The sequence below is a fragment of the Mastigoproctus giganteus genome, chromosome 5 (genome assembly GCF_048544385.1).
Source record: "Mastigoproctus giganteus isolate SK-2022 chromosome 5, ASM4854438v1, whole genome shotgun sequence".
Lineage (NCBI taxonomy): Eukaryota > Metazoa > Arthropoda > Arachnida > Uropygi > Thelyphonidae > Mastigoproctus > Mastigoproctus giganteus.
Window position 1 is genome coordinate 238,653,251 of NC_143579.1, and position 25,644 is coordinate 238,678,894.

A 25,644-nucleotide genomic window follows, 5' to 3' on the forward strand; every position below is an offset into this window, starting at 1 on the left:
GTGTTGATTACCTGGTCTTAGATGGTAAGTATGAATCCTTCAGTCTCGGGGGAACAGCATCTTGCTTGTGAGCCATGCTTTGGAAGCCATTTTATCTATGTGTGTGGCCTTGATCAAGGTCATAGTAATGTTGGCCATGGAGTGTCTTCTTTGCCTACCTTTCTATCTTCATTTGTTCCATCTGGGTGGGAGAGTCTCTTCGCTCAGGTTGAGTGGGGTATGTTGCTTGTCTATCATCCTTGTGGTCTGGTAGAGTGGCATGTTTTTCTGGAAGTAATCCTTTAGGTTGGCTATTGCGTTCTTCTGTTGCTCGATGAGGTCTATCAAACCCCTTCTCTCCTTCTTTCCAAGCTATGGGCAGTCTCTCCATGGCTAACTTCGGGTGGTATTGGCAGCTCCTGGTTGTCATTTTCCTTGTCAGTATATCCTCTAGCTCGGCATTAGTCCTGTCTATGATCCTGAAGAAGTATGGTAGCACTGGGACTGCATAGGTGGTTATGGCTTTAACTGTGTTCCCTCCATTCAGCTTTGCTTTGAGCAGGCTTGTGAATTTGATGGTATTTTTTGGTCTGGCAGGCTTTGATTTCCTTGTGCTCTAACTGCTGAACCTGCATCATCCCCGGGTATTTGTAGATCTCTTATTATTATTGTTTATTTATTTTTTTTTCAGGGATGGAGGGATACCAAAAATGTTTAAATTGTGGGAGTGTCTTCCTGACAGCATTGTGTGTGTTTATTTTTTCAGCCTGCACAAAATGCAAATGTATTATACATGTAGATATTGTGTAATTGCTGTAATTTTTGTATTGTATTCTGTTTGTTCAAGTGTGCATGTACATCACACAATACACACCACTTGAACTGATACTATGATTAAAGTAGTTGATATGTCAGTCCCCTCCCCAACCAATAACATCAGAAGATGAAGGAATTAAGTTGAAATGTGCTTCTATTAATATAAATTTGTATTTATATTTATATTAAAAATATTCTTTTTTTCCCTTAATACACTGAAAATAATCAGCACTTGAAAAAAAAAAAAAGTAGTGGTAATAAAATGAGCTAGAAGGCATTGGTTTTAATATTATGTAAAATTGGGCTACATATACCTTCTGGTAGAATTGTAAATCACTCTTATTTTAACCACTACTGAGAACAGTCAGCCTCTAGTTGAGTTAATAAAACCATATTTTTTTTCCAGTTTAGTCAAAACTTATTATTGTCTATTGAAACCACTTGTATTGAGTTAATATATGTGGTTTAAATAAAACCATTATTAAGGCAAAAGTGCTATTTTAATTGCTATCAAAATATCCTTACAGCATGTCATGAACACCTGTCCTAAAACACAAATTCCTTTTCCCCTTGCCATTCATCTTCTAATGAGGCAATATAATAGCGTAGCTTAATTTAATTTATTATGTTAATAAATTAAATTAAGCTACATAACATAATAAATTAAATTAAGCTACGCTATTATATTGTGTTAGTTATAAATGGTACTTTAAGAGATCTACAATTTTCGAATTCTTCTAATGAGGTTAAATTCTATATATAGCTTTTAAAATGTCTGAAGTAAAGTACAATTGTGGTTTTCAAGAAATAAGAAAATCACAAATTTGCGATTTTCTTATTTGCTGAAAACCACAATTCTGACATATCATATTTTCCTCCCTATAAATATAGGGAAGAAAATATATGTCAGTTTTACCATCCTTCTGGTGAAAACGTCTCAGTGACAAAGTTTGGTCGCTTCGAAGGAGTTTAGATTTATAAGATATGACACGATGTTATACGGAGTTTTGATTTTAATTTTTACAAATTGTGTTCAGTCTTCTTGAGTGCGTGGGTTATCTAATGTCTGGGGCTGTTGATGGCTTATTTTTGATGGCGGAGGGTTCACATACGGGAAGTATGAGCACATTGCTTATACTCGGAGGTTTAAAATTAAATGTAAATTTTGATTTATTCTAATTCATTTTATCCCAGAAGTTGGAAAAGAAGATCTATTTGAGAGTTACCTCAATATCCTATTTGGATATTGAGGTAACTCTCAAATTTATTAGTATAGTCTAAATGTGTAGGTGTACAGTTGCTAGGTCATCATTTTATATATTCTAAGCAATTTTCATTAAAATAAATACAAATTCTTATGTAATATTTGAAATTTCATAACTCTGTTTAGTTTAAAATATACAAACAGTTAAATTTTGTTTTTCAAAGGTAGATATATATTTTCAACGATATTTAATAGAAAGAGCATATATAGAAATGATAGGAATATACGACTAAATGAGATAAAAAAGCATAAATATTAGTAATATAGATATGAGGTTACTGTAGTTTAACATTCTTTATGGGACTATTTAATTTAGTTGTACATATTTTAAGTCGGTTCAGGTAGCATATAATACTGATTAAAGTTATTAAAGTTAATTTTTACTAATTAGAGTTTTAGTAATTAAGTTAATTTTTGTAATTAAGTAATTGTGTAATTTTAGTAATTAAGTTAATAATAGTGTATAATAACAATAATAATGGATAATAATAACATACTGCTAAAGCAATTCAAATTTAGAATATTAGTAATTTATTCTAAATTTGCATTTCTTTAGCAGTATGTTATTATTATCCATTAAAATATGTACTGCAATTTACTGCATTAGTATTTAATTATGTGCAGGTAGGTGATACAGCTGATATTTCAGAAGGCTTAGATGAATATGATGAAGATGAAGAGGAGGATGAGCGCCTGCTTTCTCCAGATATCCCGAAAGATGAGGCTGAAGGTGGTGAGGCTAGTGCAACTGCTGATAGCACCAAGGAGGAACCTCAGTATAGTGAAGAAGTCCAAAGGATAGTAGACGGTGTGTTTATAAGCATGCTAACATTTTTTTCGCAATAGTACAGAATGATTGAAAAGCCACACAAAGTTGACCATTTAATCTGAGTAGTAGTAAATATTAATAAATTGCAATGTGTGGAAACCCTTTGTGCGATCTGTCAAAGAGCAGAGTTTTTTTTGTTTTTTTTTTGAATAAGTGAAATATGTATTTTTTTTTTTTTTTTTTTTTTTTTTTTATGAAAACCCCAAACACGAAAGGTATCAAAACCTATAGTACTTAGTACCGTGCATGGGTTGAAAGAGAAGTATGGGGGGAGGGGGATGCCGGAAACTTTGCTCTAGAGACTAAACATGGGTTTCACCACTTCAAGCCTCCAATAAGCAAAGTGGTGGTATTTCACCGGTTGATGAAAGTCATCTACCACCTTGGTACGTTTATTATTGAATATTATTTTGTTATGATTTTATTTAGACTACCAAATTGGATTTAAAACAGCATTTCTGCATTGTCTTTTCTGTAAAAATAAATTTTATACATAGTCTATCTATTTGGGAAGAAAAATTTATTTTTCTTCACAAAAAACAGGAGAATTTTCTAAAACAGCTGGTGGTTTTTTTAAAGTCTACACTGCACTAGAATTTTACCGAAAAAAATGCACATTTTATATTAAATTACAAACACAGGATTCTTTACAGTATAGAATGTTTTTAAACATTAGCTTATTCATTATGAATTCTAAACATTATTATTTAAACATTATGAATTCTGTTTGGAACCAGCACTTTAAATGCCAGAGGAAATGCACTTTGGTCTCAGAATTTTCAATAGAAAGTCAGCTGGCAGCGAAACTTAATTTATCAAACTTTAATTTGATAAATTAAGTCTTTAATTTATCAAATTAATTCAAAGCCACAGCTTCTGCTATGAGTGTATTAAATATTTGGAGTTGTAACATGTGCAGGAAGGTTGTTCCAGAAAACAGAAGTTGATTAAATAAATGAGGAAGAAAAAAGTTGGTTTTGTGAGTTTGAAGTTGGTGAAAGGATTTTGACTAGTTGTGGTATATGTTTGGACTGCTTTTGAAGAGAGAGGGAGAATTATAGAAGCCAATTCAGAAGAACAGTGCTCATGCAAGTATCTATGGAAAAGGTATGAAGCAGAAACAAAATGATAATGAGACAGAGTGGAGAGAGAGACTGTTAGAGAAGAGTCATTAATTAGCCTAACAGCCCTCTTTTGAATGGACTCTAGGAGCCACCTGAGAGAGATGTGGGAACAATATTTGACGGTAGGGCAGATTTGTACAGAGTGAACAGCTGTTTCAAAGAATAGTAACACGGAAAGCAAAAGAGAAAACCCAGTTTTTTAAATGCAGATGAAGCAATATTTTTAATGTACCATGCCAAGAGAGATTAAAAGTCAGGGTAATGCCCAATAGAGATGTATGATCTTGTCTAGAAATTAGTGTCATTGAAGATAAGCACAGGAGCAGAGGAATCCTTTTTGTGAGAAATAAGACAGGACTGAGTTTTAGAAGGATTGAAATTAACTAAGTTATCTTTGCCCCATTGGAGAATTACCTGGAGATCAGCATTTAAGGAATTTGTAGTGGATATTTGAGAAGTTGAAGCTGTTTGTGCAGGGCAAATTTTTCAAACTGGAAGGTGGAATGCAATGTGTTATCATCAGCAAAACTATGGATAGGATTACTGGTCAATATAAGAAGGTCATTAATATAAAAGAGGAAAAGAGTGGGAGAAAGAACTGAACCTTTGGGAATGCCAGCATTAGTGGAGAATTTAGAAGACAGAGAGCCATCTACCATCACCCAAGAGAGATAAAAAAACTACACCAAAGAGCATTGGTGTAGGCAGAAAATGAATCTGGAGATTTATTCAAGTCTGTTGTATATCACAACATTCATATCTTGAACAGCTTTAGCATATTTATTGGAAAACCAAGGTTTAGATAAAGGACGAGATTTTAATGTGGAGTGTGGAATAAAGGATTTCATCCCAACAAGATTTTCACAGACATGATCTGAGCAAATGCTGACATCAGAAGATTTTAAACAGTAATTTGACCAAGAAAAAGAAATCTTGCATATCATCCCATTTTGCATTTTTGTAATTTTTGTAATGCCAAACAACAGGAGGTTGAGAGTAGCCACAAGAGAAAGGCTCCGTTGGAGAGGAGACCATAACCAAGTTGTGATCTGAGGTGCCTAGAGGACCACTCACCTCAACTGTACTTAAAAGGGTTGTTTGTGAGGGAAAGATAAAGCGTGTGTGCTGCATGGTCAAGATTGTCTGGTATTCTTGTAGGTAAATTAATGGTTGGTGAGAGGTCATTAGTAATGGCAAAGGCCTCAGCATCTCGACCAGCTGGGCTCATGTAACTAGAAAATGGAAGCCAGCTGAAGTTGTGAACATTGAAATCACCAAGGAAAATTACCTCACTGTTAGAAAAGTTGAATTGGAGAATGTCATGTTTCAAAGAGAGCATGTCAAAGAATTCCAAGTGATTAATACTCTGGGATGACCACATAAAGTGAAAGGAGTTTGCAAGACAGAGAAAATACAAGAATATTATACCACATTTAGTAATCACACAGATTTTAACTATGGTCACTCAAAGTGCGTGTGCGTGCATGCACACACTTTTATACTCTTGCTTAATTGCTTGGCTGTGCTTCAGTTTTTTTTCACTGTTTTGTCCAAAAGGTTTCCTGTTTTCCTCCTGCCTAGAAATATCTAATCTCTATCTTTTCAAAAGTTAGAAGTTTGCAGCTGTAAGTATATCATCCTCAATGTAATAATTAGCATTTTACTTTGTTACTTCACCTCTTACTAGTAGAGATGGGATACTACAGTAATACACTAGAATATTAGGGTAATACACTTTATACTCTTTATTTCAGCTTTTTTTTTGCTTGTTAATTCCATCTCCAAAGCTATTAGATTATTACTAAAATGGCTGGGAAGCATTCTTACTATCCATGTTCTCACATCTGATTTTTGTCTTAATATAAATTTTAGTTTTTATGTAATCCCTCATGCCTAAACTTTCATCTAAATTGGCAGTTCAATTTTGATTTATACTTAGAGTTTGGATCAGTTTTTAATGTGATTGCTTCTAGGTCACTTTTCATTTTGTATGCATCATACAGATGTCTAACACTGCACCAAAATGGCCATCTTAGAAGTGGCAGATATATTCATAATGTGGTTAAGTTACCTTTTAACTGTCTGGACAATGAGTAGGTGTTCCAATTGGATATTATTAAGTCTTGAATATTGAGGTATTTTTCCCATGTTTCAAGACTTTTGAAACTTATCAAGACAACATCATCTTTGTACTAAGTCTCTTTCAAGTAAATCAGATCATGTTAACTGTGGCAACTGAAGTTTAACATTGACAAATGTAAAGTACTGCATATGGGAAGCAGTAACCCCACAGTAACGTATCAACTATGTGGTACTACACAGACAGTGGTAGAGAGTGAAAAGGACCTGGGGTAATTGTGCAGGCAGATAGCATTAGCATTAGTAGAGGCATATGATGCAAGAAAGCAAGCTTATGCAGCATCAGCCAAAAGAAAAAAAAAAAAAAAAACCTCTCATTTCACCCTTCCATTCATTCCAAATACCTGACTAGCTCATCCTTAAATTTATTTAGGCTATCAACTTCCACAACAAAGGATGGAAGTGTGTTCCACCAACCAACTACACGCTGGCTAAAGGCAAACTTCTGCACACCTATCCTACAACTGTCTTTCCTCAGTTTGAATTTATGCTTTCTCAGGTGATTATTCTGAGCAAGAGGAAGAATCCCATCAGCATTGAGCATGCTCAAACCATTCAAGGCTTTATACACCTCAATCAGATCACCTCACAGGTGCCTAGTTTTCAGACACTGTAATTTGCAAAACTTAAGCCTTTCTTTGTAAGAGCAACCCTTTGTTCCATTCACTAGTCCTGTTACCCTTCTCTGTACTCGTTCCAACAGCTCTACATCCTTCTTAAAATGAGGCCTCCAGACCTGTATACAGTACTCAAGGTGTGGCCTGACCACTGCCTTATACAAAGGGATAATCACCTCCTTATCCCTGCTAGAAAAATTCCTGTATATCATTGATAAGACACCACGAGCTACTCTTGCAGACTGTCTGCACTGCTCAGAAAACTTCATATCTGCCTGCACAATTACCCCCAGGTCCTTTTCATTCTCTACCACTGTCAGTGTAGTACCACAGAGTTGATATGTTACTCTGGGGTTAAAGCTTCCCATATGTAGTATTGGAAGCTTTACATTTGTCAATGTTAAACTTCATTTGCCACTTCTCAGCCCATCTGCTCAACTTTTCTAGATCCTGTTGCAGCAGTGTCCTGTCATTAGTGTCCTTAACAATCCTGCAAACCTTTGTATCGTCTGCAAACTTGGACATTAAGCGTGATATACCATCATCAATATCATTTATAAATACAGAAAACAACAATGGACCCAAAATTGATCCCTGAGGGATTCCTCTAATAACATTAGTCCACAAAGAGCAGTGTCCATTGATTACCACTCTGTCTTCTCCCACTCAACCATCCCTTTATCCATAGCAGCAATTTGCCTCCAATGCCTTAAGAAAGATGCAGAGCAGTCTTCCATGTGCAACGGAATTGAAAAGCCTTCCTAAGATCCAAATATATGATATCAAAGTTATTCCCTGCATCCAGTTCCTTTGTAACAACATCATGGTATCCAATCAAATTGGTCAGGCAAGTATTTCCCTTAACAAAACCATGCTGTGTCCAAGCTATAACTGAAGTCTTGTCTAGATGATCCTGCAGTGCTTCTTTAATCAGTGCCTCCATTAATTTTCCTGGAACAGAAGTTAAACTAACAGGTCTATAATTACTTGTGTCACCCTTTGATCCCCCTTTGTGAATTAGGGATACATTTGCCATCTCCAGTCAATGGGTACCTGCCCTGAGTCCAAAGAAGCTCTCATAATTATGGCTAAGGGTTTGCTTACTTCCTTTGCTGCCTCCTTTAATATAACTGGATAGATCCCATTCACCCCGGGTGCCTTTTTTATGTTTATCTTTGACAATTTCTCCTCCACTTTCCTCTCAGTTATTACAAAATCATCTAGCTCACTGCCAGAGTTTAACTCACCTCTGGCATTCCCCTCCCTGAATAACTCCTCATGTGTGAATGTAGATGCAAAATACTGATTTAGTTTATACTGTAGTTTTTAGTGTTTTGCACCAACCTTGCGTAGAAATAAAAATAAAAACACCAAGGAAACTGAACTTTTGATAACTGTGTTCTGAGGATAGTGGTCTCAACCTTCGTTGAGACCACTATCCTCAGAAGGGATGAACGGTTCCGTATGACTTCCGCTCGAGCCACTTCCGGTTCCACAACACAAGAGAACGGAACACGTGTGAATGAAAACACGTGAGGAGTACCATTAACCTACTGATATTTAAAGATGTACTGCAGAACAAGAAAACACCGCTGAAGAAGAAGGCTGGAGCCTTTGAAAGCTACGATTTTTATCGCTTTTAAACACAGTTATCAAAAGTTCAGTTTCCTTGGTGTTTTTATTTTTATTTCTACGCAAGGTTGGTGCAAAACACTAAAAACTACAGTATGAATATACCCAACCTCAGAGGCCTGGTTGAAGAAGGACTGATTTAGTTTGTTAGCCACCTGAGCAGGATCATCAACAGTTGACCATCAATATCCAATGGACCAATCTCATTCATCCCTTTCGTTCTAGAGTTTACATAGGTAAAGAACTCTTTGCTGTTTTTCTTTGCATCCTTTTCCAATGAAGATATGAAGTTTTCTAAGCAGTGCAGACTGTCTGCAAGAGTAGCTCATGGTGCCTTGTCAATGATATACAGGAATTTTTCTAGCAGGGATAAGGAGTTGATTATCCCTTTGTATAAGGCAATGGTTAGGCCACACCACACCTTGAGTACTGTGTACAGGTCTGGAGGCCTCAGTTTAAGAAGGATGTAGAGCTGTTGGAATGAGTATAGAGAAGGGCAACAAGGTTAGTGAATGGAACAAAGGGTTGCTTTTATGAAGAAAGACTTAAGTTTGGCAAATTACAGTGTCTGGAGACTAGGCACTTGCAAGGTGATCTGATTGAGGTGTATAAAGCCTTGGATGGTGTGAACATGCTCAATGCTGATGGGATTCTTCCTCCTGCTCAGAATAATCACCTGAGAGGGCATAAATTCAAATTGAGGAAAGACAGTTGTAGAATATATGTGTGGAAGTTTGCCTTTAGCCAGCGTGTGGTTGATTGCTGGAACAACCTTCCATGTGTCGTTGTAGAAGTTGGTAGCTTAAACAGATTCAAGGCAGAACTAGACAAACATTTGGAGTGAGAGTAAATGAGAAGGGTGTGTGTGGTGTTTTTTTTTTTTTTTGGCTGATGTTATATAAGCTTGCTTTCTTGCGTCATGAGGCTAATGCTAATTACTCAGCAAATGAGTATCTTCTACTTAGTTATCGAGCACCAAAAATTAATTGTATCTGAAATTAATTGGATAAATAATATTTCTTTTATAGAAGGGAAAGAAAAATTGGGAGAAGTATCTAAAAATGATGGTTTAAATTTTCATAAACCTATTCAGATTAATGAAAATTTGACCCAGCTTTTCTGATATCGCCATATGTGTTGCCCAAATGGCGAGATAAGAAAAGAAGCTTAGTGTTTTTTTTTTTTCAAATGAGTTCTCCCTACTTGGACACAGTATTCTAAATGCAGCCTTGCAATTGCATTATACAATGGGATTATGACATCCCTATTTCTACAGTATATTGTTCAATAAATCATTGATAGGATACTATGGGATTTTGTGGCCACCTGTTTACACTGCTCAGAAAACTCAAATTTGCCCATATTGTAACTCCCAGATCCTTCCTTCCTCTGCTATTTTTAATTCAACTCGAGCGAATGTATAAAGTTACTTTGAGGTTGCTATTCCCCAAGTGTAAGACCTTGCATTTTGCTGTGTTAAGAGCAAAATGCAAGGTCTTACACTTGGGGAATAGCAAAAAAATGGCTGCCGCTTTTCTGACCATCATTTGAAGGCTGTTCAAGCCATTCTGGAGTGCTGCTTGACACTGATCATTAATGACTCTCTCAAACTTTATATTGTCTGCAAGTTTTGACATCACACCCTTTATACCTTCGTTGATATCGTTCATGAAAATCAGAAACAACAATGGCCTAAGAACAGATCCCTGGGTGACAACTTCTGTGATGGTATACCAATCTGGAAAATATCTCTTAATCACAACCTGTCTTGCTGCCATCCTGGCACCTCCGTAGCCAGGTGGGCAGGAGCAGCAGTGTGTAGCACACGCTTCTTAATTAGACCGGGGTTTGAGTCCATGACCACCGAATACGGAGGATGCGGAAAGGTCAGAGAATGACCACCGCATATCCTAGGAGCAATATGGCCTTATTTGCTAATGCTCCTAAAAAAAAACCAAATAGCTGCCATCCTGCAATTCATCTTAGAATATTTCCATTAATCCCGATATGTTCCAGATATACTTATACAGAGGATACTGTATAAGTATAATCTCAGGAGGGACTGAGTCAAATGCCTTGCTAAAATCCAAAATAAAATGTCAAGATTGTTCCCTATATCCAGTGCATGAGGCAAACAGTGTCAAAATAGCTTACTAGCTTAGTTAAACGTGATTTGATTTTCCCTTAACAAAACCATGTGTGCACTTCAGAATACCAGTTCTATCTAAATATTCTTGGATTGTACTCTTAATTATTGCCACTGAGATTTTTCCCTACCACTGAAGTCAGACTAATCAGTCTATAGTTGCCGACCGGGCTAGCCGAGTGGGTAAAGTACCTGCCCGGCAACCCAAAGGTCGCGGGTTCGATTCCCGCCTCGGGCTTGGATCAAAGTACTGCAAAAAACCTTGGGAGGTGCAATATGGCCACAGAAGCCGATGCGCCAACAACTACCAAATCAAAAAAAAAAAAAAAAAACAGTCTATAGTTACCAACTTCATTCTTAGAACCACTGTTGTGTAAAGGTGGACGATATGTCAGCACTTCTCTGATCAAAAAGAATGTCTTCTTTGTGAAGTGATATCCTCATAATTATCCTCACTGATTCAGTACACTCTCTGCCCCCCCCCCCTCAAAATTATTGGATATATGCCATCAACTTCAGGAGCTTTAATTTTCTTTAGGCTTGAAAGTTTCCTAATAAACAGTCATCTGTAATTTCAAAATCATTATATTTCATATGGGTCAGCCTCAGTCACACATCCTCTCCTCAGTATGAATGGGTTTTCATCAGCAACATCGGTTGGGTTATCTGACTTTTCTACACTCAATACACAAGGGTCTGATCTGATTTGTTTTCTTCTTTGTATTCACTTATATGAAAAACTCTCTCTCTCTCTCTCTCTCTCTCTCACACACACACACACACACACACACACGGTACTTTCTTATACTCAATCTGTGGCTCTAGCCTTATCTGCAGTATTATTACAGATGAACTTGTAGCTGTTGTAGGCTTTGGTACTTTTCATTGCTTTGTAACTTACCCAAACTATCTTTTTCTGCTGTATTAGACTGGCCAGCCTTATATTCATCCATCTCATCATCCTCCTCATGCTGTATTTTCTTTGTGGTATTTATGCATTCATGCTTCTCTAGATTATTGCTTTAAAGGTATTCCATGATTCCGAAGTATTTGCCATCTTCGTCATCTTTTAACCCAACCAATAACTGTGTGGTTGCTACATGCCAATGGTTCCTATTCTTTAAGCCCTGTGATTTCATCTGATTTCTGTGTAATGATGAGGTTAAGAATATTCTCTAGTATTTTCTCTAACATGCTGGTACAAATAATAAATGTAGGCTATTTAAAAATTTTGTTCCCCATTGTAATAACTCCCACTTCGAACAATTAGGGGCAGGTTGAAGTCACCCATAATAAGACATTCACATTTGCTTGTTCATTCCATCTGCACCCTTGTCATAATCTTCATAGTCTGTAGATTACTCCCACTATCATTATACCTTTGCTTCCAACTAACTCACACCACACAGCTGGCAGATGTAACTTCTGTCTCAGCAAAAGCTATTTTTTCACTGAGACGTCTTTTGATAAGAAGCATGATCCCTCCACTCCTATCTTTCCTAAATACTAAATACATTATACATATTATACATCATCTCCAGTTTCTATGTGGCACCAGATTACTGTTAGCCCTATTATGTCGGCATTAGTTGGCCTAACCAGGAGTTCGAATTTGCCCATTTTATTGACATTACTGTGATCATAGTTATAAACTAAGTATTCTTCTGTAGTTTATTATTGCACACCCCTTGAATTTATTTAGACATGTTTGCCTAGCATTATCTTCCCACTCATTTGAGCGTTACCACTCTCAGAACATCTTACCAACATTTCTAGTCTAAGTTATGCTACCCATAAATAAAAAAGGTATCCTTTTGTTTTTGTAGTTAGGTAGTTTCTCTATTATTCGACTAAAAAAAGTCTTTCAAAATCTTAAATGCCTTGGTTAAACTTGGTATCTTTATATTGCTACATCAATTCTTTAATGATGTATCAGCAAAATTCTTGATTATCACAGATAAAATTCTTGATGTATCACAGATAAAATTCTTGATGTATCACAGATAAAATTCGATGTATTCCTAGCAGCCCCTCTACGCTGTTTGTGAAAACATGTTGAATTGCTATCATCTAGGATTACAATTACCCCAAATGTAGAACTTTCGTTTTCTGATATTTTACTTTAACTGCTTAATACCCTCCCAACCTTTGTATCATCAAAAAATGTTGACATCAAGTCTGTAATACCTTCATCAGTGTCATTAAAAAATATCAGGAATAGTAATGACTTAGTGTTGAGCACTATGCAACCTCATTCAAGATCTCGAATGAGGCAATTTATTAGCAAATTATTACCACCTTTTGTACCTTATCATTTAAACAACTTTGATCGTGTAGTCAAATCACTGTAGCACCTTCTCACTAATGGCACATTTTTTCACTTTATACAAAAGGCATTCCTATGGATAGTATCAGAAGCTGTATAAAGTTTATAACTATGCAAAAATTAGTTTTTTCAGTTTTTAAAATAACTCTCCTTGATTGATTATTCTCAATTAAATGTTTTGTTATATATGTCTATATTCTAGAAGTAAATTGAGACATAAAATGAAACAACAAATAATTAGAAATAAGTGAATATGAAAAGTGGAATAGGCAGCTGCAGCATTTGAAATATTCTGCTTTTTGTTTTAGATAAAAATTAAGCTTTTTTTTTTTTTTTTTTTTGCAGAAGCAAAAATAGCAAGAGATGATTTCTCTGAGGTCTCAAGAAAATTTCAGCACATTCAAAACGAAATTAGGTAAGGTTTTGAAAGTTAATTCCCAATTTGTTATCCAACTTAGCAAGTTTTTCTGGCTAGTAAGCTTTTTATTACTTGGAAATAATGTGTGCAAAGAATTACCAGATGTCTGTAAAATCACTACACCTCTATAAATGGCATGTGAAAAGATAAGAGCCATTGTTGACTAAAGTATAGAAGTGATCTTAACATGTGTGAGCAATTACCTTCTATCATCCATTCCCCCCTTCCCACAGGATTTCTGGTTTTTCATGGTTGTTTTTTACAATAGAAAAGCGTTTAACCGTGCAACAGGTGTTTACATGCAAGAAGTGCTAAGGTGCCATTAAATGTAAAAAAAAAGCCCTATTAAATGTAAATAAAAAATTATTAGTTATTTGTCAGAGTGACATCATTGTCAATTTTAGTATTCCTTGTTTATTGTATTTCTTTTTAATCTGCATTGTTGTTTTGTTAATGAAGAAGTTTGTCCATAAACAAATAAAATAACATGTTTTCATTAAACTTGGTATATGCAATCATTAAAAATATGAATTTAATATTAGCAGGATCTTTCTGTCCAATTCAGGCAGCACACTATCGTCATGTGCTTTATAAGCAGCTTGAATTGTTAATGTGTGCCAGTTTATGCAGACAATTCAAGCACCAGTACTGATGGATATGGGAATTTTGTTTACACAGGTTCTGTTCTCCACTATTCTTAACAGTATGAGCCTTAGCAGTGCATTCTTCTTTCCTATAGCAACAAATTATGTCGCGCTGAAAGTAGGAAGATGAGTTCAAACAGGGACAAATGTGCATGTCCCAAGAGCTATTTTAAACAAAATTTTAAAATATAAATTTTCAAAAAAAAAAAGGATTATTCTCAGTTGTTCATAATGTAGGGTGCCACCAAAAAGTGAACAATACAATTTTGAATTATTTCTTGGCAATAAAAGGTTTTAAAACTTGGTGGATGACTTGCTCTCTAATGTAGAATTGTGCAATTTGGATGTTTTGATGAAGAACAGTGATGTTCTGCATAATAACTGTGTAAGGCAGTTAATTTCAAGGTTCAGTTTGTGATGGTGCAAGATGTGGCAGACTAACAATTTTATTGAGTAAAAACTTAAGGTTCCAGCCCAGCAAGTATATTGATCCTTTTGTGGGTGGGTTTCTGAATCATCATCATCATCATCAGCCATTTTCAATCCACTTCAGGATAAAGGCCTCTCCAGCAACTTTCCAGTTCCTTCTGTTTTGTGCAATGGCCATCCATTTACTACCCACAAACTTGTAAATTTCGTCGGTCCATCTCCATTGTTCTCTTACAGGTTTTCTTTTGACTTCTCTTGGATACCATTCTGTTATTTTCTTAGTCATCTGTCATGTCTTCTAGCTATGTGTCCTGCTGAAGACCATTTCAGTTCTTTAGTTTTGATAAGAATGTCCTTTTGTGTTTGCTGCCTAATCCATGAGTTTCTTTTCTTATCTAACAGTCTAATTCCTAATATCATTCATTCCATTCTTTGCTGTGTAATTTTCAGCTTCTCTTCCATTCTTTTGGTGAGTGCCCCAGTTTGACTTTCATAAGTCATGGTGGGGAGTATACATTGGTTCATTATTTTAGACAAATTGAGATGTTGCTCCTCAGTATATGGTTATATTTCCTGAAATCTATCCATCCAAAATTTGTTCTTCTCTTGACTTCCAACCATTTATCATTATTACAGCTAATGACTTTTCCCAGATAAGTATATGAATCCGCCTTTTCAATTACTGCTCCTTCAATGATTATATCCCTTTCTGTGGTATACTTGTTAATCATTTCGTTCACAAGTTTCGTGTCAAAATTTGTCACAACAAAAATAGTATATGTTACTCCAGCAAGACTAAGGCATACACTGCCTTAAGAAAAATTATATTTGTTTAAAAATAGCAATTATGCTTTTAATACTGGTAAGTGCAAGGTTCTGCATTGGGAGTCACAGTAATCTCAATTTATCAACAGCACACTTAGTGCACTATTGAAGATGAAAAGGACTTGTAGGTGTTTATAATCTGACATGGGATTTTTTTAAAAATATTATAGTATGCTGAAGCACATGAAGTACTATCAGTGGTATACAGGAATTTTGCCTGTAGAGATAAAAGGGGGGAAAAAAGTTCTTGTTTATGCTTCGGCACGACCTGGTGGTCGTGCCAGAGCATAAACAAGAACTTTTTTTTTTTCAATGGGGTTTACAATAAATCGTCAATACAAACGTTAATTATATTTAGCAGTCGCTGGCTCAAGCCCTGGTCCACTCAAAGAGTGAGTGCTACTGCACTCTTGTTCTTGACCACTTGGCTATGTAATCATTTTGCAGGACAAATTCATGTATACAGGTCTGGAGGTCTTATTTCAGGATAGACATCAGCATACTTGATAAGGAGGTCAACAAAACTAATTGTGATGCATAAAGGTATTTTTACGGGGAAAGCTAGTTCTGTTTGGAAAAACTAGGTGTCTGCATGGAGATCTGACTAAAAAGGTTAAACAGACTTAATCAGAGCATATTTTCTGTCATGGATGACACAAAGTAAAGGAGCAATGATTCAAATTTAAAAAAAATGTATACTCTGTTGCAGGTGTTGAAGGGCATATTTGAATGCAGGATAAGCAGTATAGGAAACTTACCACTTCATGAATTTATTGAAGAACAGCTGCATTATAATAGTTTTACCTATGAATTTATGATAAAATTTGTGAAATTTTATGACTATAATAAATAACAAAATTGATATTAATATAAAATAAACTAAATATTGGGTAGCAGGCTGTCTTTCAGTTCTTCAATGATGCCTGTGCTCCTCTGAGCAGTTTATTTTACAGTTATTCATCAGAATATTGCTACACATGAATCATACAGCACAGTTGTTTTCTATACTACTTTAATTTCTTACTTATACAGTGTATACAATTATGAAAATTTGTCTTTCGTTAAAGAGTGATCAGCTGTTGGAACAAGTTAGAACACAGCCTTAAATCGTTAATGAACTTATGCAAATTTAAAGAAGGATTAAATAAATATTTGGAAAAAATAGATAAAATGTAAAACTAGGGAGTCATTTTATTTGATTATTATTATTTATTATTATTATTTTATTTATTTTTTTTATAGCAGATGCTCAATAAGCTTTGCTGCCTTGTGTAATTCTGTCATTTAATACTGATTTTCAAATGTGTATTAAATTTTTGCACAGTTGTGATATTTGTGTGCAAATTTTATTTGTAGGGATGTACAGCAAAATGTAGAAGGTGATTTTGGCCCAGAGGAAGAGTTTGCAGTGCTGAAAGGGCAATGTTTTGATTATTCAGATAGGGAGTATACTTACAGGTTTTGTCCTTTTGACAGAGCTGCACAGATTCCAAAATCAGGTGGATCTGACATTAGTTTAGGGTAAGTAATATGATTTTTTAATTAAGCTCAGATTGCATGAAAGAAAGCATACAGTGTATAATCAAAAATTGAGGATTGAGCTAACGTTTGAGAAATGAAGGACCGACTTCGGATCTGCAACTTCAAAGTAGTATGTACACATATTCCAACACTTCAGCAACTTCTGTAAGCATTTCTGGTAGGCTTCACTTGGAATTGCTAATAGTTCCTGTGTTGTGATCTGAATAATTTCCTCAGTTGTTATGTTTCAAGAGAGAAAAAAATGCAGGTGAGTATGGAGGATAAAAGGGGATCACAGTAATGGAATGCTTCACAAGAAATTCTTGACAATTTGGGCAGACAACTCGTGTAATCGAGACCCACTAATATTCTTAAAATTGGACAAATGCTAACTTATTGTGATTTCGTCTCATAGAGGATCTGTGTCCTCATTTTGAATTTGATTTTAAATCAAATACAAATAAAATATATAGGATATTAAGAAATATTATGGATATTTTAGAAATTTTTAAGTTGGGAATTCTCTTACCTGAGATTTTTTTCAAGTTTCCATCTATTCTAATTATACATTACCTGGATGCAGTTATTCCTGAAAAATTTTAAAAAATCTCAGGTAAGAGAATTCCTGACTTTCTAAACTATCTATATTTGTAAAATACAATATTTCTTAATATTATATATATTTTATTTTTATTTGATTTAAAATCAATTTCAAAATGAGGACACAGATCCTCTACAAGAGGAAATCACAGTAAGTTAGCATTTGTCTGATTTTTATGAATTTTAGCAGGTCTTGATTACACAAGTTGTCTGCCGAAATTGTTGTAGTATCAAGTTTTGAGATAATAATATTTTCTTAATGTTTTTTTATAAGATAAAAAAAAAATTAAGAAAACATTAATATAAGATAAGATAAAATCTCAGAAATTCTTGAATGAAATTCAAGTGTCAATCATGTTTGATTGAAACATGTCAATCACGTTTGAGACATGTGGCCCCTCTGAACTTGCAAACCACTGAAGTCTTCAAATAAATGCACAGAATCTTCTCCGAAAAACCATTTTATGGGTTTCTGTTGCACTTTCCCTAATTTGAAATGAAATTTGATGCTGATTTACTGCCTAGTAAAATAATTAATTTTAAAATGCACTGAAACATGTAAAATGCCTATTTATCATGTGCCAATTCAGATTGGTTACAGATAAATGGGTGATTCATGCCTTTGTGTAGCTGTCACCAAACATGTTGTGACAAGTCACAAATCTACAATTTCAAGATACAAAGCAAGTTCTCAGACTTTTTGATTACACCACTTTACACTGATTTTACATAACTTGAAAATAGGATTGTTTGCTATACTATATGATAGCAAAAATTATTGAAAAAAAAATGAATAGACAAGCTGTTTTATATTCTCAGAAGGAAACATTAAGTATATTGGATGTTTCTGCAAACGGTATTAATTTATGAAATTTGCACTGTGCATATTACATGAACGCTTCTTATTTACTTTTGGATTTCTGTTATAAAAGTTTTCTTTCTTCCAATCGTTATGCATTTTCATTGGAAATAAACAGTTATTGCTGTAATCATTTAAAGTGACCTTTTAGGTATGATTCCTACTAAATTCCCAATTTATGGATTAGTTTTAAAAAGTGAAAATTTGTTTATGGAGGTATATGCATGCATAGCACACCCTCCAAATCCTAATAAACTTGTAAGCATGTGTGTCTTTCTTTAATATGGATTGTCAACTATGTAAGGATGAAATATCATAGCTACTGTTTATCCATGTGAACTGTATGCACAGTGATGTGGTCTTCTTGTCATGTGCAAATGATGTCAGCATTGCAAGCATCTGACAATCTTCCACAATGTGAATCATCTTCTGCCATTGACTACTTTTTGTGTTTAAAATTCCTGTTTTGCTAGAGCCAGTTGTAGGTAAATAGTTGCCAACTCTTCCAATTTAGTTAGAGGTTTTCATCAGATATGTCTTCTATTTTTGTGATAAGTTTGTTTTCTTTTAATTTTGAATCGTTCGTGTTATTGCTCAGTCACTTTTTTTTTTTTTTTTTTTTCAATTATTGACCTACCATATTTAATGATACACACTTAGAAGCAATGTTAAGTTGCTCTGCTCATGTTTGGTCAACACATAGCAGTTACATGCCATTATAATTATGCGAAAAAAATATATCCAGACTTCATATGTTTTGATAGTTATGTTTACATACTTGATTTTTATAACGAAGATTTACTTTTGATATTTTAATTTCTTATTTTTTTTGCAAATAGTATTAACAATATTGTTGTTAATAACAATGTGCATCATTGTTGTTACTGGTTACAAAGTAGTTTGTTCTGTGCTATGTATGTACTTTTGTTTTTTGTTTAAATTTCTGTTTATACTTCGGGACGACCAAACGATCAGAGGAGTTCACAAGGTAGACAGAATACTAGAAACAGTACCGTATTCAGCAGTAATGGGCTTGAACTCCGGTCACTCAAGGCGTGTATACTTATGCACCCGCGTGCCTGACCACTCAGCTACAGCAGCCTTTTTTTGTTTAAAGAAGGTTGGGTTAGCTTAAATATGTAAATGTCAAATTTTTGTCCTCCCCTTTCCAAAAGCAAAGGAAAGATTTGTGCCTTTTAGCAATGTCATTTGTTTAAAAATAGTGAAATTTGAAGGAAACTTGTGGTGCAGGCTGCTGTGATTATTATTATTAGTAGTAGTAGTACTAGTAGTAGTAGTGGCAGATAATGCAAAAAAGCAAGCTTTTATAGCATCAGCAAAAAAAAAGGTTTATTTCCGGAGATATTATATTTGTGTCCCTTGATTCCTCTCTCACCCACGAGAGAGAACAACATTTCTCATAAGATGGTTAAAAATATTGTTCTTATTTAGTGAGTTGAAATTATAATGGTCACAATAGAAACTTGAGTGAGAAATAGAATCGCTCCTCTTAACTGTTTAACTACTTACTTAACTGTTTTGTAATTTTGAATGAAGAGAAAAGATTACTTTTCAAAAGAACATATATAATATGTATAACTTAAGGAACAAAAAACGTCTTGTCTTGTCTTCCTTCACGGATTAGGCGATCCGCCTGTTCTGATCTCAGAAAGGTTTGCCCATCTTTTCTTCGGTCTTCCTCTGTCTCTTTTTCCTTTTGCTCTACATGTGTAAGCTAATTTAGGAAATCTATTATCTTCCATTCTTTCTACATGTTCTTTCCATCTTTGTCTATACAGGAATACCTCCCATAGCATGGTTTCGAACAGCACGGGTTTCGCTATAGCGCAGTTTACACATTGAAAAAAAAATTAACTGCGTTACGCACCAATACATTTGATATGTATGTATTATAATGCCAGCTCGTAGGCCAATGCGTTATGGATTCAAGGTCATTCTGACTGTTGTCGAAACTCCCATTATATACAGACTCTGCTAGCATTCATACATTAAGTAAACACTCTAGATTCCGAGCTGTGAGGTCGTTGATTGTGCATAAGCTGTACAAATATTTTTCGCTGTGTATTTTTATTAATGATTATTTTTTAAAAACGTTACACCTTTATATGCAAATATGAATGGAAAGAAGAAATGTAATGGCGCTGAGTGTTCTAGATCCAAATATCAAACGAGGTATGAAAGTAAGGCAGGCGTTGAAAAATGACATTCGATGTTATAAAGAGATGTATGCAGATAAAAAGAATAAAAAACTGTGCAAACTAAGCTGATCGGTTATTTTTCAATATAAAAATACAGTACTATACATACTTCACTTATTATTCTTTTGGTATGTACATACTGCAATAAAAATCATTTCTACTGTACTTACTAGTATTTTTCCTTTTTATCATTTTAGTTTCTTTTTTTGCAAGAACTTCGTGTGCATCAATTTATATTTTTCGCAACTCTGCCCATATAATAAAATTGTCGGAACACATTACATAATAATAATACCTAGATCGGCGCGGTTTCTCATAGCGTGGTATTTTTTTTGGCACAAATTAACCACGCTGTGTGAAGTATTCCTGTATTCTATAATTTTTTCATTAATTGAGTAAATCTTTAATTCTTTTCTAATATTTATATTTGGTATTTTATCTAATTTTGTACATCCTTTAACATATCTTAAAAATTTCATTTCTGCAGCTGTATTCTATTAATGTCTCTTTGTTTCGGTATCTATGTTTCAGAACCATAAAGAAGTGTTGCCATTACTTTGTAAAATTTGAATTGTGTTTCTTTCCTTGTTTTCTTAGCCAGAGTTCTTTTTATTGTTCACATATATTTTGAAATTTTGCCAATTTCTGGTTCATATCTTCTTCGACATCATATGTTATATCACATCCTAGATATTTAAAATGTTTTACTTGTTCTAATATTTTATTGTCTATAACTATTTTTGTTCTCACCATATTTTTCCCATTAAAAGCCATTGTTCTAGTTTTCATTGTTGATATTTTAACTTTATATTCTTCTGCTATTTGGTTTAATTTAAATACTGCTTTTTGTAAATTATCTTCACTATCTTGAATAATTACTTGATCATATGTAAATAACAGTGTATTAATCCTATTCTTTGTATTTAAATATATCCCTGTATTAATTTCCTCTTCCATTTACATATATCCTCGATATACAGCAGACTCGATTTACCAGGATCAGATTAACCGGGACGCTTCAAGACTTCAAATTTAAAAAAAAAAAAAAAAAAAAAAAAAATCAACCAGAAATCATAAAACTCAAGTAATAACTAGAATAAGTATAAACAGATATTTTGCAAGGTGTTAATAAGCAACAAGAACCAGCGTTATAAGTCATCATTGGGAGATTACTTACCTATTATCTTGCAACCCCCCACTGTCGTCGCACTTACCGCTCAAAACAAAAAAGAAAAAAGGAAAAAAAGACCAAATGTTTAGTTGGTTTTAGTGCGTTGCGTCGATTGTTGTGTTCCGTCACACCACAAAAGGACAAATTTTCTTTTGTTATATCAGGGATGGCGAAATTTTTTTTATAGTAAATATATATATTTATTTATTTATTTTTTGTTTAGAAATCACGAAAATGATGGGTAAACGCAAAAGAGTTGTGCTTTAGTTAAACAAAGACTTGAAATTATTCAATAGTTTGAAAACAGTGCATCCGTTAAATCTCTGAGGAACCATTATATTGTTTGGTGACCAAACCATACGCGACATTGTAAAAAATAAAGGGAAGCTATTCGATTTAAAATCGACATCGCAAAAAATAAAGGAAAGCATCATATTGGACACACGAGTAGTACGTGGTAAGTTTTTTATCTATTGCCATATTTTTACATAGGTTGCTGAACATTTTTCGATACGGTAAGTCCCCGACTTACGGAGCTATCGATTTACATAAATTTGTTTTCACTGAATTATTTTTTTTTATTTTTAGGATTGTAAAATTTAAAACAAAAAAAATAAATAAATAAGCAGTCAATAACGACGAACACGGCATGCACAAATTGCACAAGTGAGATCGGAGTATCAAGCAAAGAAATAGAAAAAAAAACAGAAGATTCTTACAATTATTTATGGTTTTTTTTTTTTTTTTTATATGACTGAAGATTTCAGTGAAGGGGACACACTTCGCTATAATAACATAAAAACCCACAGAATTCCAGCTATCTGTATTATCGCATATGCGATAAGGTTGAGTTTACTACTCATTTATAATAGATTGCGTTAATGGAAACGACCAATAAAACGAAAAGTGCAAATTGTTTTCATTGTTGTTTGTTGACCTTCAGAAATGTGCTTTAGTAAAATGTGGGCTCATGCAGGATGATAATAGTGAGTTTTCACCTTAATCCTGTGAAGTTCTTTTCAGAAAATTTAATTTTGACCATTATAATGGTGTAGTAAATCTACCTAGAAAAGGAAAGTGATCAATTTGGATCAGAGAATTAAACTAATTAAAATAATGAACATTAACAAATATCGCGCTGAATTCAGATTTGTCAATAATAATATAGTAGCAGTATGTTACTAGTCATTCCCAAGTTACGTAAAACTCGACGAAGTAAGAAGTCCTGGAACGTATCTCTTAGGTATGTCGGGGACTTCTGTATTTTTGGATTAACCGGGAAATTGATTATCCGGGATTTGTTTTTTATCATCTATCCCAGAAAATTGAGTCTACTGTATACGTTAAACAATGTTGGTGACAAGCTACATCCCTGTCTAACTCCTTGATTTATTATACTTTCTTCTGTTAATTTATTACCTGTATCTATTACTATTTTTGTTCCTTGATATATAAACTCTGTATTATTTTTGTAAGATGCTTTGGGTATCCTTTATTACTCAATATGTCCCATAGTTTGTCTGTTTACTCGATCAAATGCTTTTTCATAATCTATAAATGCTAAATGTGTTTCTAAATTAAACTCTTTTCGTTTTTCTATTTGTTTTAATACAAATATATTATCTGTACATGATCTTCCTTTTCTGAATCCTGCCTGTTCTTCTATTAATATTTCATCAGAGATAATTTTATTCTATTTTGCTATACATTTTATATACTGTATTTAATATGCTAATCCCTCTACAATTCTTTGTATCATTTCTATTTCCTTTTTTAAATATTGAAATAATTTTTGCTATTTTCCATTCCTCTGGTATTTTATATTGTTCCCAACATTTTTATTAAATAAATTTAGTATCCTATCTTTTAAACAACTTCCTCCATACTTGACCAATTCTGCATTTATACTATCCATTCCAACTGCTTTCCTGTTTTTTGTAGCTTTCATTGCCTTTTCCAATTCTTCCTTCATTATCAGATCTATGTCACTAACTGGGTCTAACTGTATCTCTTTTATTTTATATGTTGGGTCTTTCCACAATTCTTCATAATATTTTTTCCATTGTTCTTCCTTTATTATATTTATTCTTGAAGTGTCTTTCTCTGTGCGATTCGAGTGTTTCATCATTTTATATGCCAAATTTTGTCTTGCGTGAACATCATGTTCTATTGTACTTATAAATCTATCCCATGACTCTGCTTTAGCCCTCCTTATTATATCTTTAGTTTTATTATGTTCTTGTTTATATATTTCTTCATTCTCCCCTGTTCTGTTTTGTTTATATTTAAGATATTTATCTTGTTTATCTTGTACTGCTTTAGCTATTTCTTCATTCCATATCTTTACCCCCCTCTTCTTAGTTTTTCCTGAATTGTCCTAGTGTCTCTTTTGCTATCTTTTGAATTATATTTCGTATATTATTCCATTCTTCTTCTATTTATTCTCTCTCTCTCTCTCTGATGTTTTACTTATTTCGTCTTTAAGCCTTTTTTCATATAAATTTTGTATACTTTCCTCTTGAAGTAGATATACTTTGTAACCTAACTCCTCCTTCCTCTGTTTAATAGCTTTTCTCTTCTTCCATTTAGCCCATAACTCTATTTTTGAAGCCACTAAAAATGATCTGAATTAATATCATATCCTCTAAACACCTTAGTAACTCGACATTGTTTTGCTAATTTTTGATTTACTATTATTACATAGTCTATTATTAATTGTGTACCTCTTGCTGACCATATATATTTATGTATATCACATTTTCTAAAGAAATGTATTTGTTACCTTTAAATTATTAAATGTTGCAAAATCTCTTAATTTATATCCATTTCCATTTACTTTCTCCATAACATCCCATATTTTTTATTGTCTTAATCCCTACCCGAGCATTATAATCTCCCAAAATAACTACATGGTCCTTTTTTACATTCTTATCTAGTTCTTTTTGTAACTCTAAATAAAATTTATCTGTTTCTTCCTCTTTTCCATCTTCTGGAGCATAAATTCCAATTATACATAAATAACCTCTGTCTAATTTAAATCTTACTGTTATTATTCTATTATATATAAATGTGTAGCTCTGTATTTTGGTTTTCCATTTCCGATCTATTAATATTGCTACCTTTCCACTGGCTCTTTCCTTTTTATCTACTCCACTGTATATCATTGTATAAGAATCATAATCTTTCGTACCTTTTAATTTTTTCTTTGTTTCTGTTATGATTGCTATATTTACTTTCTTCTGTTTTAAGTGTTTAAGTAGTTTGGCTTCTTTATATCCTAATCCTCCTCTTATGTTCCATGTTACAATATTTAAAATGTCCGTTATTCCTTTTCGTTTCCTTTTCCTAGTCAGAGTCGCATCCATTTGTCCGTCTGGTTTTCCTCTTTGAGCTTTGAGTTTTTATTTTTTTTTTACATGGGTAGGGAACCAGCCTCCCGCACAACCCCCAACCTGGAGGACCAGTATGTTACTCTTCGTCTGATCCTTACCCTTTGACCAGTAGGGGTGGCCTTACTGGTAGTCTAGCTACTGCCAGCATAGCTCTCTGAGTCATCAGGATACTCAAGCCTCCCCACTTCGACAAGGTGGTAACATTTCTAAGAAGAAAATAAAGCTGCTTGCAATTTCTAAAGGAAAAATTTTACAAGCTCATGACATGAGCAGTATACAGAACTTATATATAAGCATGCAAGCAGAAGGAAATTTCAGCATGCTGATTTTAGCCTTCTCAGAAGAATTATGAAATTGAAAAAGTTTTATAGACTGAGGAGAAATCATCATATATGATACAAAAATCATCAGATTTTCATGATTTTGTATCAAAAAAGTTATAGAAATAATGATAGATTCTGAGTGGCAGTGTGTAACTATCAAGCTATAAGATTGGCTGTAAGTAAAAGCTGGCAAATTTCCTGTGCAGTTTGTGGACACTGTTGGCTATGCGAATGTTAGATTTATACTGAAAACTTTTCTCGCACAAGGACTGTAGTCAGGGGCCATCATAAATAAGGTAATGATGTATGTTGTGATCCACTGTAAGTCTAGTTATCAAATTAATTTTTAATATTCCCTGTTGGCTGTAGAT

The 25,644-nt window shown here is 33.9% G+C and overlaps 1 protein-coding gene across 1 annotated transcript in view; it reads left to right on the forward strand.

The window, feature by feature from the left end:
• LOC150086314 (glucosidase 2 subunit beta-like) overlaps positions 1-25,644 on the forward strand; it is an 89,076-nt gene that overhangs the window by 59,039 nt on the left and 4,393 nt on the right. Inside the window, exons 12-14 of the mRNA XM_090373831.1 lie at positions 2,684-2,867; positions 13,218-13,287; positions 16,545-16,709. Coding sequence (XP_090229957.1) covers positions 2,684-2,867; positions 13,218-13,287; positions 16,545-16,709 — 419 coding nt within the window. The remainder of the gene's footprint in view (positions 1-2,683; positions 2,868-13,217; positions 13,288-16,544; positions 16,710-25,644) is intronic.